Raw genomic sequence first — 17,642 nt, forward strand, 5'->3', positions numbered from 1 at the left:
TGCGGCATGTGGGATCTTCCCAGACCGGGGCACGAACCCGTGTCCCCTGCATCGGCAGGCGGACTCTCAACCACTGCGCCACCAGGGAAGCCCTGTGGGAAGATACTTTAAGACAGTGCAAATATCCTGCTCCTCATCCAAATTTTCACCTAGATTTAACACCATGGCTGATTTTTGCCTGTTGCAGTCTTTACTATGATGTCTGCAAGATGCTAATTTTTCCAACTCCAGTCCTCCCTTCATACTTACCAGTAGACATTTGGCATTTCATTGCAGTAAAAGCCCTCTCTTCTCCCTCATATGTTTATTTTATCTATTTGTTATCAGTGCGGATGCATAAATTCCTTATTTTTTTCAATGTTTTATAATTCAGTACTTAATCATTCTGGTGCTTAAATTCCAGATGTGGTCAGTGACATGTTTCCGTCTTTTTTTGTGCATATCTTTACTTTTTAGACTAATAAGATGTTAAAGGCTCATCTTGTACCTGCCCTGCCCCAGCCCTGGAATCAGCCGTTTCTCTCAGGACCCTTTGTTCTTTCGGTGGGGAATGGAATTAGATAACAAAATCTGGGCACTAGGTTTGAGTGCATTACTTTTACAGCCACTGAATAAACATAAATGTATACACATGAGTATACCTGATAAATACTTGTTAGAGGTACAGTAAACAATTTTTGAGACTGTAATGGTGTCTCAGTTTACAGTTACAGCAAAAAGTGCAGTATTAAGACTTTTGTCAGCGAACTTAACGCTGCTAAAATTTTCTTGGATTTCACAGCAAAAACATAAGTGATGCTAGCTTGAAGGCCAGATAGGGTTTCAGTGGGCAGGGTTGGTACAAGAGGATGTTCCAGGGAGAAGAAATGACATTGACAATGACATAACTGAACAATAACAGTAAAAACATTAAATATCTTGCTTAAGTAACGACACCTGATTTCCACCCACGTGGGGAAAAGTGAAAGACAACAAGGAAAAGGTTGTTTGAGGTCACGTTTAGAGGACTTTGAATGTATGTCAGAGTTAGGATTTGGGGTCTTTAGTAAGAAGAAAATGGAGAGCTGTTGAGGATTTTTGAATAGTGTCATAACAAGCTTAACACTGATTCAGGGATTAATCTAGAAGATATGCAGAGATTAGATTGAGGGAATTTCCAGTTAAGAACTGTAAAGAGGCTGTTATAATAGTTCAGGCAGGAGATAGAGGATTTGAACTACAAAATGAAGGAAAGAAGTGGATTAGAGTTGTGTTTTTCAACCGGTCTTCTAGAACCCCAGGGGTGTGGGGCACAGCTGGGGTGGGGGAGGGGGAGGGATATATTAGCTGAGCATCAACGGAGAACACTTTGTGACTGAAAAGGATCTCTTTAAAATATCCCCATAAGTATCCCTTTAAAGAAAGGAATTCTGCTGCTTAAGGAACAAAGAAGTCCATAGAGAAATTTTGTTTAAAAAAGCAAATCGACATTTGTCTGGAGGTTTTCTGGTTTTTAAGCACATGCTTCTTTCATAGTCTCTTTTTCCAGATTTTTGAGCCTTGACGATCAGGAAAATAATCGTGTCGTTAGCTGAAATAAGTCAAGTTGTGTCTGTTTTGCTTTTTTGGGTTTTTTTGGCGCGCTGTGCGGCTTGCGGGATCTTAGTTCCTCGACCAGGGATTGAACCCGGGCCACCGCAGTGACAGCGCCGAGCCCTAACCACTGGATCACTAGGGATTTCCCGAGTTGTGTCTCTTTTGAAATGCCAGAAGGCCAATGTCACAAAGTCATGTACCAATTTAACTCTATCTCAAGAAACAAGATTTTCTTGGCCAAAATCTTTAGAGTCATCCTGAGCGCTTTTCTTCTGCTCATTCCGTACAGGGAATCCACCGTGAAATCCTGTTGGCTTTACCTTCCAGTTATATCCCAAATCTAACTGCAGGCAGCAGCTGCACTGTAGCCCACCACCAGCACCACCATTATCATCTCCGGCCTTCTGCTTGCTCTCCCCACCTCCATCCTTGCCTCTATAACCTGTTTCCTTTCCTCCTCACAGTGCACTTCCCCCTTAAGGCCTCTGCAAAGGCTGTTCCGCAGGTATCAGCAGGGTTAAGGCTTGTGTTTAGATTTTGCTCAAATATTACTTTCTCAGTGGGGCCTACCCTGAACTTAACCATTACTGACAAGTCCTGTCCCCTCCCATGCACACATTTATCCATTCCCCCTTTATCTTGTTCTATTTTTTTCACTATGGCATTTAACACCTAACATACTCTGTAATTATTTATTACGTTGTTTATCTCCCGATACCAGAGTTTGAGCTCCACAATGGCAGGGTTTGTTTTGTTTTTTTAATTTGTTTTGCTGCATGGTGTATCCTAAGCAACAGAATAGTCCCTAGCATGTAGTAGGCCCTCAGTTAACATTGATAAAAGAGGGAAGGACAGCTAAGAGCATTAAATCAGTAAGCTTGGTTACCAGGCTTCTAGCTCATAGCAGATCTGAGAAAGTGAACAAAAGAAAGCATGGGATGCTGCGTCAATCAACCTGTGTTCCTTGGATCTGAACCTATGATGGTAATTGGCCTGGATAAAATAGACTTGGAAAGTGCTGCATAAACTATCCCTTTACTAGAAAATCATATTATACGTTAACATAGTAATCACTCTAAGAACTCCCACAGTAACCTCTTCTTTTTTGTGTTTTTTTTTTTTTTTTTTTTGGTACTTGGGCCTCTCACTGTTGTGGCCTCTCCCGTTGCAGAGCACGGGCTCTGGATGTGCAGGCTCAGCGGCCATGGCTCACGGGCCCAGCCGCTCCGCGGCATGTGGATCCTCCCGGACCAGGGCACGACCCCGTGTCCCCTGCATCGGCAGGCGGACTCTCGACCACTGCACCACCAGGGAAGCCCAGTAACCTCTCTCTTTTTTTTTTTTGCGGTATGCGGGCCTCTCACTGTTGTGGCCTCTCCCGTTGCAGAGCACGGGCTCTGGATGTGCAGGCTCAGCGGCCATGGCTCACGGGCCCAGCCACTCCACGGCATGTGGGATCCTCCCGGACCGGGGCACGAACCCACGTCCCCTGCATCGGCAGGCGGACTCTCAACCACTGCGCCACCAGGGAAGCCCCCAGTAACCTCTTCTTGAACTCACTTGGTCACAGAACTCTCCTTAGTAATTCCCTTATTGTTATGGAACACGCTTGTCTTGTTGGCAAACAGAGTTTGAGGAAAACCAGACTGGAGTGTACCTGTGGGTCCCAGGAGAGATGGGTGGTTCTTTTAAGTTGCTTTCGGTGGATGAACTGTGCCGTTTCGTATGCTGCTCAGGAGGCCTGAGTACCTCCGGTGAGAGAGTACGGCTCTTAGTTCCTACTCTTACAGATCAGATCCTTTTATTAATTTATTTTTTAAGATTTATTTTATTGAAGTATAGTTGATCTACAATGTTGTGTTAATTTCTACTGTACAGCAAAGTGATTCAGTTATACATATATATATTCTTTTTCATATTCTCTTCCACTGTGATTTATCACAGGATATTGAATATAGTTCCCTGTGCTATACGGTGGGACCTTGTTGTTTATCCATCCTATATATACTAGTTTGTATTTGCTAATTCCAAACTCCCAAACCATTCCTCCCCACCCACTCTCCCCCTTGGCAACCACAAGTCTATCCTCTATGTCTGTGAGTCTGTTTCTGTTTCGTAGATAAGTTCATTTGTGTTGTGTTTTCGATTCCACGTATAAGCGATATTATATGATATTTGTCTTTCTCTTTCTGTCTTTGCTTAGTATGATAATCTCTAGTATGGCAGTATTTCATTCTTTTTTATGGCTGAGTAGTATTCTGTTGTTTACATGACCCACATCTTTTTTATCCATTCATAAAATCCTTTTAAAAGTTAGCTTTTTATTTTAGGTATTTGGGAATAAGATGATCATTCCTTCCCTGGATGGAGACCTCTTCCAGTGGGACCGGGACCGTGAGAGCATGGAAACAGTTCCGTTTACAGTTGAATCGCTTCTTGAATCTTCTTATAAATTTGGAGATGATGTTGTCTTGGTTGGAGGAAAGTCTCTCACTACATATGGACTCAGTGCATATAGTGGAAAGGTGAGTAAAAATGTTCAGTTTGTTTGGGGAGAAATCAAAATAAATAGGAATAGAAGAGATCATTTCTTAAACCATACTATTACTGGTTGAGCTTTATAGCAATTTTCCCCTGAGGATATCATTTCTTTTGATAAAAGAACTGTGAAGTAGAAAGGGGGAATATTATTAAGAGAAACTAAGTTTATCCAAGATAACAGAATGAACAGCAGAGCCAGGAATAGCAGGGGGAAGAGAATGAATAACTGTGGTCTATTGTATGTCAGGTGCATTCTTCATGCCTTATTTTGAAATCATCACAATATTTCTAATGGTTACATTTTACAATTTTCATTTGGATAGATGAGGAACCCTCCAAAGAATAATAATAATCCTGATGATAAGAATAATTGCTACTACTTATTTCTCTAGTTTGAGCCTATCATAAGAGGATCCAAGAGGCAAGTTTGTACTCATTTTACAGATGAGAAAACCAAGACTTTCAAAGGTTCAGAAACTTCCAAGGTCAGATTTGACTTAGATCTGTGTGAAGAAAAAGTCATACTGTTAATGACCTAGACTTTCTCCATTATTAGCTCTTAGGAGATGATCTGCTTCTAAGATTGGATCTTATAACTCCATTATGGGGAATAACTAATTAAAACCATGCTTTTTGGAAAGGTGAAAATCTCTTTTTAGCCCCTTAATACAGTTGATACTTGAATATTTGTATATAGACTTAAGATGAAAATAAGGAAGAATAGAAAAAAGATCTTTGGCCCTCAAGTTTTTCAAACTTTAAGGATCCCTTGTCTGAGTGTTAGGCCCATAGGCCCTTTGCAAGCTTCTCTGCCCTCTCCAGCCACCTGCATGTGTATTGTATTGAGGCGGCCTTGTGAGCCTTTGTTTCCTTCAGTATTCTCATCTGTAAAACAAGGGGATTGAACCCCGTCACCTGGGCCTCTGATTTGATGTGCTGCTCCAAAATTCTGGTATTCCAGCAGGTATGCTTCTTTCTGTGAGGATTTTGGTCACATCATCCAAAGAATCTTCCTTTTCCTTTGAGTGAAGCTTTAAAAGAAGTATTTGAAAATACTGCAGCTGTTAGAAAAGGTTCAGATTTTTAAAAACTAAATATTTCCGTCATATGGAAATTCTGAGGTGTTTTTTTTTAAATTCACCTAGAATTTTATTAATGATATTATTACTAAGAGATCACAACTAGCTATCCATTTCTTCCGTGGAAATGCTCAAAGTAAGACTTATTCCCAGAAATAAATATTCATTGGTACTTTTATGGTTCTAAATGTTTCATTCTAGGAGTTGGTGGTAATCTAGCTGTTGCTTTTTTTTCTTTTTCAGGTTATTTATTTTAAAAAATTTCATTGCAGTACAGTTGATTTACAATGTTTTGTTAGTTTCTGGTGTACAGCAAAGTGAATCAGTTATACATACACATATATCCACTCTTTTTTAGATTCTTTTCCCACATAGGGCATTACAGAGTATTGAGTGGCGTTCCCTGTGCTATATAGTATAGCTGTTGCTTCCTTTTTTTTTTAACAGAAACTGTGTACTTTTTATTTTATTTATTTATTTATTTTTGGCTGCATTGGGTCTTCGTTGCTACACGCAGGCTTTCTCTAGTTGCGGTGAACGGGGGCTGCTCTTCGTTGCAGTGCACGGCTTCTCATTGCGGTGGCTTCTCTTGTTGTGGAGCACGGGCTCTAGGCACGTGGGCTTCAGTAGTTGCAGCACGCAGGCTCAGTAGTTGTGGCTCGCGGGCTCTAGAGCACAGGCTCAGTAGTTGTGTCGTACGGGCTTAGTTGCTCTGCGGCAAGTGGGATCTTCCCGGACCAGGGCTCGAACCCGTGTGCCCTGCATTGGCAGGTGGATTCTTAATCACTGAGCCACCAGGGAAGCCCCCTAGCTGTTGCTTCTTAATGCTTGGCTACTTTTTACACATTTCCTCAATTTCCTTTCACTTTTTATAAAACTGTTGAGAGTCTTTTACTGTCTCTGATCTCCTGTAACTTGTTTTCTTTACTAATTTTACATCTGTCTTTTCAGGTGAGGTACATCTGTTCAGCTTTGGGTTGTCGCCAATGGGATAATGATGAAATGGAGCAAGAAGAAGATATCCTGCTTCTGCAGCGCACCCAGAAAACCGTTAGAGCCGTCGGCCCTCGTAGTGGCAGTGAGAAGTGTGTATTCAGATAATGTTGCTGTTGATGTTTAGAAGTACAACAAGACCAGAATTCATCAGCTTTTTCTTTGTGGAGATTTTCTGAACTATTTGGTTTCCCCAAAAGCATACTACTCTTTTAAGAGAAATGAAGCCCCTAAATTTAAAACAGCTTCATGATTATTAACAGATCCTGAAGTGAACTTCTCACCATGTGCTTCAGGATATGGTAATGAAGAGGAGTCCCATACAGTGACTATATATTAGCTTAGTCTTAGGTTAATGATATTTTTCATAGCAATCTCACTGATCAGAGTTCTTTGCAGAATGCAGAAAACTCTTAAGACAAAGCTCATGTGCTTTGTTTCACTTGGGTCTGTTTGACCCTGCAGTTCTCTCTAGTAGGTAGTTTCATGGTTTGTGTGACTACCACCTCAATTATAAAATATTATTGTAGTGTATTTTCTTAAAGTGTTAAAGTATAATTTATTTGGTCAAATACTGTTTTGTTTCCTTTTTCAAATAATGTAAATTTTTACATTTAAAGTAATGTGATTGAATTAGTTATGTTGGTGGTAAATCACATGCTTGACTTTTCAAAACCTAATATTTAAATTTTAAATTGCTGCACAGTAAGAAGAATTTGAGATCCCATCTTTATCTTTTGAAAGTGAACCAGACTTTCAGATGTTGTCTTAATCTGATGCAGTATAATTCAGTTTCCTTTCCTGAAAACTGTTTTCTCAAATTCAGTGAAGAATGTATTCTTTCTGCATTCCCTGGACTTTGCATCTGCTGGCAACCCAACCTTCTTTATCCTGATGGGATTTTGTTTCCATAAGTGTTTGAGTGCTTGCTGGGTGCTCAGCTACCATAGGAGCAGATGTTCAACTTAATAGAATTTGAGTTATCAGAATGGGAAGAGTCTGGCATCTAAGATCCATATTCCTTAAGTATCTATTTTTCAACAGATGTTGGAATTCTAGGGCCATTTTATATCTTAGTGTCAAGACCATTATAGTGTCAACAGATAAGTGATTTTCCTATGTATTAGTTATAGAGGAAACATTGCTAATACCACTTTATGGATATGGACACTGAAACTCAGAAAAGGTTAAATGACTGGCCAGATCTCAGTCAGTAGAGATTTGCGATTGAAGCTGAGGTGGTATGACCTTCAGGCTTGGTATACTGGGTCACATTGCCTTTCGAGGCTGTATTTTCATAAAAATCTAAAATCAGTAGCTTTCGTCTTGCCTTTTGCATTGCTTTATTGGGATGTGTTAATTTCTCTGCACTTGAACGAAATGTGTCAGGCTTTAATTAAGAAGTAAGGCAGACTGAAAGCTACCTTACTTTAGGGTGACTGATGTGTTTTGAGAAAATTACCCTGATTTGGAAATGTGAACATTTGTTAATTTCAAGAGGAAAATCTGTCCTGTAGCTGTTGTCAGGTCACAGCTCTCAGAACCAGTTTCGAAAGGGTCAGGACCAAGTTACGCCCTCTTGTGGCATAAATCAGCAAGCATGCTCCTTTCCAGAAGATTCTGTTGAGTTGTTCCTTTTCTCATCACCAGATTTTAGTGTTTGCTTCTTCACTCTAGAAGAGTTCTTAATTATTTGGTCCTTTATTTAAATGTAAATTTCTAAAACGCACCTTTGTAAATTTAAGGTGGAATTTCAGTGTTGGCCACTTTGAACTTCGGTATATTCCAGACATGGAAACTAGAGCCGGATTTATTGAAAGCACCTTAAAGCCCAGTGGAAACAAAGAACAGTCTAAAATTATTTCAGACGTGGAAGAACAGGAAGCTGCCGTGATGGACACAGTGATAAAGGTCTCTGTTGCTGATTGGAAAGTTATGGCCTTTAGTAAGAAAGGAGGACGTCTGGAGTGGGAATACCAGGTACCTAGAACCACTGAGAATTTATAAATATGTTTCTTTCCTTCTCAGTTTGACCAAACATGTTGGGTAGAAGGAAGTGACTGCCATTTTGGATTTTCAGCTTGTTCTCTGTGCTCTAAGAAACTTGTGATTTTACATCTGTTAGAATGACTATTAAGAAAAAGTTAAAAGGTTGGTGAAGATGTTGGTGAACAGTGTATCTTCATGCAGTGTTGGTGAGAATGTAAATTGGCATAGATGTTATGGAAAACATCATGGAGTTTCCTCAGAATATTAAACAGAAATGAAGAAATAGATCTTAAACGTTCTTAAAACACATACATACAAAGTTAACTGTGAGATGATGGATATATCAATTAGCTTGACTGTGCTAATTATTTCACAATGTATACATATATCAAAATATCACACTGTACACCATAAATACATTTTTTATTCGTCAATTATACCTCAGTAAAGCTGGAAAAGTGAAAATTTGTAAAGAAATTTGTGGTTTTAAAGAGTATTTCAGGAGTTGGGATACATAGAAATACTGCTTGAGATTGTTTAAAATTTCCTTTCCATTTTTGTTTAGTTTTGTACTCCCATTGCATCTGCCTGGTTGGTTAAGGATGGCAAAGTCATTCCCATCAGTCTTTTTGATGATACAAGTTACGCCACTAATGATGGAGTTTTAGAAGATGAAGAAGACATCGTAGAAGCCGCCCGAGGAGCCACAGAAAACAGTGTTTACTTGGGTGAGTGGATATCTCTTATCTAGCAATAGTACATGTTGACATCTAGATTTTATTCCTACATTGTCTCTCCCTACTTCAGGTGTGCCTGTAGTAGTGTCAGTTCCTAAGTACATTCTCTGGCCTTAAGATTTGTACTTTGATTTCTATTCCTGCAATTTTCTTTCATTTATCCAATTCTGAAACTTTTAATTACTATAGCGGGTTCTTTTTCTCTGAGACCTATATGTAAAAGGCTTAAAAATGTTGCCATTACATAGCATGATTTCACATTACTTATGTATCCTCAGAGTCTAAATAAAACTTTCTACATTTGTATTTGCATCTGTATCAATTTGCTCCCCCTTAAAGGTAGGTTTATTTTTGTCTATGCATCTATACAACTTACCTGAAAAATTAAAACAAAATTCTGGTGTGCTGCTTGGCAGTTGAAAGCCTTCAACGTACTACATTTTGAAAACCCTCGAATCTAATTATTTGAACTAGTTTTGTGGTCAGATACACGTAAAATTCTTTAAGCTCTGTCAATGTGCTACTCGCCCCTCAATCTCAGTGAAATGCAAGAATTTGAAAGAATAACATGTCACACGTGTTATGATAGTATTTAATTGAATTGTTAGCAGTATCTCTTGAATGATAGGTGTTTAGGTTTTCTTAAGGAAAAGGTTACCTCATCTAAGCTGTTACTTTCATAAGAGTACAACAATTTCTTTTGTTTGAATTTTCCTACTGGAAGAGTTTTTCAGTAATTACCAAAAATTATATAGTGAGAAACATTGTAACTTGTAACTTTCCTCCCCTGTTGTTGTTGAATGACCTTTGGGTCAAATTTGAGTGCTTCAGGCATGATTCTTTGAGAAGAGCTATGTAGCACATGAATAAATAACTGGAATTCATCTAATTTTATTAAATCAAAATGAACCTTTAAAAAAAAAAATCATCAGTGCTTGATTCTAAACCTAACTGACAGTGTTCTGGTTGATTCAGGAATGTACAGAGGCCAGCTGTATCTGCAGTCATCAGTCAGAATTTCAGAAAAGTTTCCTACAAGTCCCAAGGCCTTGGAATCTGTCAACAGTGAAAACGCAATTATTCCTTTGCCAACAATCAAATGGAAACCCTTAATTCGTAAGTGAATTATGAACTTTTATAAATGCTATTAAGATGTTCAGAGGCCTAATCATGGGCTTTGCCCCAGTTTTGAATATCACAGAGATCACAACTATTGTATACTCTATATTTTCTGATAAACTGGGAAGGTATTTCAGACCTTAATGAGTTTTAATTATCCTTTAGAACATGATTTCATTGAAACAGCAGCTACTTCTATAGATATCAATGTCAATGAAATATTTCTCTAGACAGCTTAGAAAAACACTTTAAGCATTCTCTGACCATGCCTTGATATCATTTAGCTCTTAACATATTTATATTAAGAATATTTATGGGACTTCCCTGATGGCACAGTGGTTAAGAATCTGCCTGCCAATGCAGGGGACACAGGTTTGAGCCCTGGTCCAGGAAGATCCCACATGCCACGGAGCAACTAAGTCCATGAGCCACAACTGCTGAGCCCATGTGCCACAACTATTGAAGCCTGTGCGCCTCGAGTCCACGCTCAGTAACAAGAGAAGCCACCACAATGAGAAGCTCATGCACTGCAGTGAAGAGTAGCCCCCGCTCAGCGCAACTAGAGAAAGCCTGCGCGCAGCAATGGAGACCAAAAGCAGCCTAAAATAAATAAATTTATTTAAAAAAAAAAGAATATTTATGAAACATCTGGTTATCACATCATGTTCTTTGAGACACTCAAATTGAGTTGAATTCAAATACTAAACCATCTATTTCCTTCAGCCATCTTTCTGTACCTTGTTTATGTGTTTTTTTATCACATATATCACATCATATTTTAATTACTCGTTTAAATGACTCATCTCTCTACAAGACTGTGCTTTTCAAGAGAAAGAACTTTGGGCCATTTGTTTGACTTACATATTTGAACTGAGCTGTGCTATTTGAATATCTGTTTTTTTGGATGAATGAGGCACACACATTTTCATTAAAGTCATAACAGTTAAGATTTTACCATTTTCTTTTAGATTCTCCTTCCAGAACTCCTGTCTTGGTGGGGTCTGATGAATTTGACAAATGTCTTAGTAATGATAAATTTTCTCACGAAGAGTACAGTAATGGTGCACTTTCAATCTTGCAGTATCCATATGGTAAGTGTGATTCCACTTGGATTGAAAACGCTGTTTTTATTTTTCTGTTTATTTTAATGTATTAATTTTAAATAATAGAATTCAAATGCAAAGTAGTCAGTTGGAGGGTAGAAAATAAATATCTTGGGAGGCAGATATTGTGAATGGTGGCCAAGGGTACAAGGCTTCAAAGACAGATTGCCAGGGTTTTGCCACATGCTAGGCTGGGCACACCTAACTTACCTGTGTCTCTGTTTCTTCATCTGTAAAACAAAGGTATAGTAATCCTAATATCTATTTATTGGGTTGTGGTAAGGTCTAAATGAGATAATGCACAGTCTTAATTAGCACCATGCCTGGCAAATAGTAGTGTTCAGTAAGCATTAGTTCTTGTTATTGGCTCTTATTTAATAATGAGCTTATATAATATAGTCTATATAATATCAGTCTGTATAATGAAGAAGATAGGTGTTTCCCATAGAGCTATGTGAAAATGCTATAAAATGGGGTTATTTTAATTTTGTTTTCAGACGAGGAAAATTAGTACAAAAGTCAAGAATAGGTGAAATTTGACGTGAAACACATTCCTGTGTATTTAAAGTTAGAACATATTCAGATATGAAAGTTTTTTGAACAGTTGGATATAAAAAAGAAAATTGCTCAGATCTGCATTAGGCAAAAGCATAGACTCCTCATCAGTTACCCTAGATGATAAAACTGGGAAATTATTGTAGAATTTAAATTGATTTAACAAAAATCAGAGCTCTGAACTACAGACAGCTGTCTATCTGATATTGATCAAAATACAAGGTAAAAGAGAATTGTGTAATCTGCCCATGTGGTATAAAATAGAAGGTAAAAAGGACAGGCTGCTTTCTAGGACAAATTCATTTTGACAGCCTGAAAGGAACCAGAGAGGCACGGTGGAGATGTTTTCCTCGTCATGGTAAAATCTGATATTTTATTGATGCTAAATGAAAGTAAAGTTTCAAATCCGCAAAGGAGGTTTGAGTACTGTCTTAATTTTTTTTTCTTTTTTGCATTTAAAGGATTGAATTATTAATGAGATAATGAATGGAGTAGCCCTTAAAGGTTGTTTTTAGTCTTATTATTCAATAGAAAGATGTGCTAAAGAGGAGATGAAACTTTAGAAAAAGGAATTAATGTTAAAAGTCATAGGAGGGCTTCCCTGGTGGCGCAGTGGTTGAGAGTCCGCCTGCCGATGCAGGGGACGCAGGTTCGTGCCCCGGTTCGGGAAAATCCCACGTGCCGCGGAGCGGCTGGGCCTGTGAGCCATGGCCGCTGAGCCTGCGCGTCCGGAGCCTGTGCTCCGCAACGGGAGAGGCCACGACAAAGGCCACACCAGTCCAATAAAAAAAAAAAAAAAAAAAAAAAAAAAAAAAAAAGTCATAGGAAATTAGATAATTTTTAGCAATTAAAGGTGGAACTATATTGGTTTATCTTTTTTTAAAAAACACTTTTAATGTTTGTTGTTGAAGATAATGGTTATTACCTGCCATACTACAAGAGGGAAAGGAACAAACGCAGCACACAGATAACAGTCAGATTTCTCGACAACCCGAATTACAGCAAGAATATCCGCAAAAAGGATCCCGTTCTCCTCTTACACTGGTGGAAAGAAATAGTTGGAACCATTCTGTTTTGTATCATAGCAACAACTTTCATTGTGCGCAGACTCTTCCATCCTCATCCTCACAGAGTAAGACATTTTTTTAGAATCTCATTTTTTTCAAAGTGTTGGGACTATAGAAAACTTAGGGGGTGTGTGCGTGTGTGCGTGTGTGCATGTGAGGAGCAAGGGGTCCATTTCCTTAAGTTTTACCCTAAAATCATTGTTGCCCATACTCTTGCCTCCATGCCCTTGTCCCCTTCACTTCTCAACCCATTGCAGTCTGGCTCCACCCTGATCATTCCCTTTCCCTTTGACAAAGGAAATGCTGTTGTTTTATGTTCTTATAATGCATTTATTTTTCTCAATATTATTTATTCTTCAGTGTTTTGTAGCCTAATATTGTTAGCTAACTTCAATTCAGCTTTGTACTGAGAGTGATTTTTTTTCTCCCCCACCTATCAGCAAAGGAAAGAATCTGAAACTCAGTGTCAAACTGAAAATAAATATGATTCTGTCAGTGGAGAAGCTAATGACAGTAGCTGGAATGACATAAAAAATTCTGGATATGTATCACGGTATGAGTCTTTTCATAAAATGTATGTGTGCTGTAGCTTCTGGTGCTAACTGTTCAAATCCAGGAAGAAATGGCCTTAGATACAGAGAACGAATGGATGGTTCAGAAGGGAGAGGGGGAGTGGTGGGTGAAATAGATGAAGAACAGAATAGTTGTTCATTCAACATCTGCTTCTAAACCTCCAGTTATATGATAAATCACAGGGATTGTAATATACAACATAAGGAATATGGTTAATAATATTGCAGTAATTTTCTGTGGGGACAGATGATTACCAGACTTATCGTGGTGATCATTTCATAATGTATACAAATGGCAAATCATTATGTAATACACCTGAAACTTACACAATATTGTATGCCAACTGTATTTCACTTAAGAAGAAACAACCTCTAAACTAAGATATTGTTTAATTTTTTTTTTTAATGTATGACTAGGTAAATAAAACAGACATATTCCTCAAGTTACTTATACTGATTCAAGGTGGTATAGAAGGGGGATAGAAGTAGAGTGTTATAAAAGTTTAGAATTATAGCCACCATGTATGTCAATTATTTCTCAATAAAACTGGAAGGAAAAGAAAAAAAAGAATTACAGCCACCAAATTGAGTTGTTATTCAGATGACATAGTTATTGAGGGTCTACCATGTACTGGGCTTGGCATTAATACCAAATAATAATTTTTATGTATTGGAATATGGCATAAATTTCCTATGTTACTTAATTCTCAGTTATTTATTTCATCCTTATTCTGTCTAAAATAAGAAGCAGAAAACTGGGGAGAAATACACCAATAGAATAGATCATTTTTAAAACAGAAGAGGGAGTTGGGTTACTTAAAAAGCAGCCAATTCAAATAATTTAAAAGTAAAATAAAAGTAGATAATCTGTAAGCAAATCTGCCAGGTGTACAGATTTTGATGCTTTGTGGGACAAGGAATGGTGCTGCGGTTCAATTTTCTTACATGGATTATTGCTACTTTTCCCCTTCGTTTTGATATCATGCGTAGCACTTTCATGATACAGGGACAAGGAGAAGCTCTACATGAAACTTACTGCTTAATAGATATCTAGGGAAATGGCTTTATGACAGAAAAGATGGAAAATTGCAGCCAAAATGTGGGTTATTTTGATTATCTATGGACTTAATCTAAGCTGCATTCATACCATCTTCTCAAAAATTGAGAATTGGCTGTAATCCGTATGTTTTAGCAAAATGTACTAGGTGACTAGCAAGTGGTAAGGGCTTTAATACCCTTGCTAATAAAAATGCTGACTTATAGTGAGGGAGAGGAGAGGGGCCCGTCAACTCCATGGGCAGTTCAGTACCCAAGCCATTCGTTGTTCATTCAGCATCTTTCTGAACAGCTGTGCAGTATCTCAGGCTTTGGGAGAAATAAAAAGACTGGTCCTATCCCCTGGAGGAGCTTAAAGTCTACCGGGCAAGGTGATACTAGAGAAAACATAAACATTTAAGGAAAAAAGCCGTGAGTTATAAGTAACTAACTCTGGCTGTGATGATTCAAGAGGGCGTCATAATAAATCATGAGTAAGAGACAGGTGGAGATGGGAGGGGGGGAGTGGGGTATGGTGATTAAGCATATATTTGTAAGGCTTTTGTGAAGAGAATTGGAATAATGTACTCTAAAATTGAATTAGACTCAATTTTCCTTCCATTTTATTAACTATGAAGAGAACAGCTGATTGTTTTTATTTTTAAAAAATACAGGAGCTCTGTATAATACCTGATGTCTATTGAGTGCCTACTATGTTCTAGGCATTATTAAGGACATGAGCTCTGGATTCAGTCATGAATTTAAGTCCTAAGTTGGGACCTGAGGCAAGATGATACTTATATTTATAAAAGCTGTAATCATATATATAAGATGTTTCTCCTTTCAAAAGATATATCCATTTTCATATGAGTGTTTTCTTTAATGTAGGAAGATAATTCAATTGGCTCTCCAGGAGTAGGACAAGAACTTCATGGGCTTTTGCAGTTGGGGAGATGGATTTGTACTCAAGTACCTTGCCTAGCTATTCTTAGGGATACAGATCATTACTCTTCATTCTCTGTGAAGGTAATTGGCCCATGGAGGGTTGGGATCTATTGTCTCTCCTCCTTAACACCATGCTCTAAAGCTGAGCCAACCGCTAAATTAATATGAGTGTGCAAGTCATAAAGTAATAAAGTTAGCCTTATAAGGGACACCAAAGATCATCTAATTCAACTCCCCCTCACATGGCTGGAAGAATGTCTTCCACAGCACTCATGTATGCATTCATTCATTTATTAATTCATGCATTATTCGATAGATATTTGTTAGACCTTCTATTTGCCAGGTGAGCCCAGGCTTTGGAAATACAAAGAGAAAAAAGAATTCTTTCCTGCAGTCGAGGTCCCTACAATTCAGTAGCAGTGGAGAGAGAAAGCTGCTTATAAATAACTGCAAAATATTGAGACTATGTTTAAACAGTTCCAAGTAGTATGTGCAAAGTGCTATAAGAACATTAAGATAGGGGTCTAGGAAGGCCTTATAAAGATGGTGAGATGAGCAGAATGAAAGAAAAATAGAGTTTTTTTATTAAGTCCAAAGAAGTAGGGCATCCCACTGGAGCAAATAGCAGAAGCAAAAGCTCTGAAGTTGTGCGAGAGCCTGGTGCAAGTTGGCTGGAATATACAGAGCAGGTCAGAGAGGTCAACAGGGGAAATAGGCTACAAAGTGGAGGTCCATCTGTAAGTGCCAGATGGTGAGTTAGCTTCTGTCCAAACACCTTTGGTGATGAGCACACTGACTCCTGAGGCACCCCAGCGAATTTCAGATAGCTTTGGTTCCTAGAGAAGGTTTCTGGCTAAAAACGTACATAAATGTAATGGGACTGATTAAATCTTTTCCATAAAATATACAGGCACTGGCATAAGATTAAAATACATTTTGTACTTGAATATAGAATGCCACAAGAGGTAAAAGGTTAGAGAACTAAGGATAAACTGTTTTGATGGATGATGGAAAGTATTGAATAGGACAGAACAGTACTAAAATTGCTGTAAGAATAAGTGATTAACAAGTGATTCCCCATTAAGCAGAAGTTTTTTAATTTTTTATAAAATTCTCAGGGGCAAAATTAAAATGTGTTTGCTTCATTTATACAGACAGAAAAGCAAAGAATGCTATTAGAATTTAAACTGCACTCTATTAAAATAAGTTCTAGGAAACTTAGTTTATACATTTTTACATATCATAAAATAAGATTGAACTATTAGTACAAAATTTAAAACTATTACAAACTTTTTAAAATTTACTTTTTTTTTTTTTTTTTTTTAAAGCTATCTAACAGATTTTGAACCAATTCAGTGCATGGGTCGTGGAGGGTTTGGAGTTGTCTTTGAAGCTAGAAACAAAGTTGATGACTGCAATTATGCTATCAAGAGAATCCGTCTCCCCAACAGGTAATGGATGGTACTTTTAGTAAACTTGGAGTTAGGACTGTATTATCTAATCTCATAGGCAATATGTCCTTACTATACTCCATAGAGACTATAGAAAACAGAGTTTCTGACCTTCTGAATCTTACGTTCTCAGTGTTACCAGGTAACTGGCTATCTTTTAAAAATGTCATCTACTTCGACCGCTTTGTATCTACTTAAAAAATATGCCCTTGTTTTTGATTCTTAACAACTCAGGGCATTCCCATAGTGAATTTTAATAACTATAGACTTTAATACATAGCACCATTTAAAAATAATCTATATTTATTGTGGAAAATAAGCAATAGTATTAAAACAAAAACCAATCCGTGTCTACTCTACCCAGTAATAAACACTTTTAACATTTTAGGGTATTTTCTTTTGATTTTTTTTTTTTTTTCTGGTCATAAATTTACCTAGTTCGTAGCACAGTTATCAATACAATACAGTTTTATCTATTGCTTCCTTCATTGTATCCTCAGTGTTTTCCTTCCTATTAAGAGTATGTTATTAAAATGCTAAAATATATTGAAAGTGTTTTATGACTGGAAAATAGTCCAATTAATACTTGTGCCATGTCTCATTTAACCATTTCTTATTTTTAAATATTTAGGTTTCCAACTTGTTGCAATTAAAAATAACTTTGGGGACTTCCCTGGCAGTCCATTAGTTAGGACTCCGTGCTTCCACTGCACGGGGCATGGGTTTGATCCCTGGTCAGGGAACTAAGATCCTGCATGCCTCTCGGCACGGCCAAAAAAAAAAAAAACTTGGCATTGTTCATCTTTTTTTTTTTTGCGGTACGCAAGCCTCTCACTGTTGTGGCCTCTCCTGTTGCGGGGGACAGGCTCCCCGCGCGCGAG

At 37.9% G+C, this 17,642-nt stretch overlaps 1 protein-coding gene across 2 annotated transcripts in view; it reads left to right on the forward strand.

The window, feature by feature from the left end:
* EIF2AK3 (eukaryotic translation initiation factor 2 alpha kinase 3) overlaps positions 1 to 17,642 on the forward strand; it is a 71,171-nt gene that overhangs the window by 32,644 nt on the left and 20,885 nt on the right. For both annotated transcript variants that reach the window (XM_007466722.1, XM_007466723.1), the window contains 9 exons: positions 3,906 to 4,100; positions 6,147 to 6,280; positions 7,934 to 8,168; positions 8,743 to 8,905; positions 9,890 to 10,030; positions 11,002 to 11,124; positions 12,603 to 12,823; positions 13,199 to 13,311; positions 16,639 to 16,761. In XM_007466722.1, coding sequence (XP_007466784.1) covers positions 3,906 to 4,100; positions 6,147 to 6,280; positions 7,934 to 8,168; positions 8,743 to 8,905; positions 9,890 to 10,030; positions 11,002 to 11,124; positions 12,603 to 12,823; positions 13,199 to 13,311; positions 16,639 to 16,761 — 1,448 coding nt within the window. The remainder of the gene's footprint in view (positions 1 to 3,905; positions 4,101 to 6,146; positions 6,281 to 7,933; positions 8,169 to 8,742; positions 8,906 to 9,889; positions 10,031 to 11,001; positions 11,125 to 12,602; positions 12,824 to 13,198; positions 13,312 to 16,638; positions 16,762 to 17,642) is intronic.

Source organism: Lipotes vexillifer, unplaced genomic scaffold, assembly GCF_000442215.2.
Source record: "Lipotes vexillifer unplaced genomic scaffold, Lipotes_vexillifer_v1.1 scaffold1158, whole genome shotgun sequence".
In the NCBI taxonomy this organism is placed as follows: domain Eukaryota; kingdom Metazoa; phylum Chordata; class Mammalia; order Artiodactyla; family Lipotidae; genus Lipotes; species Lipotes vexillifer.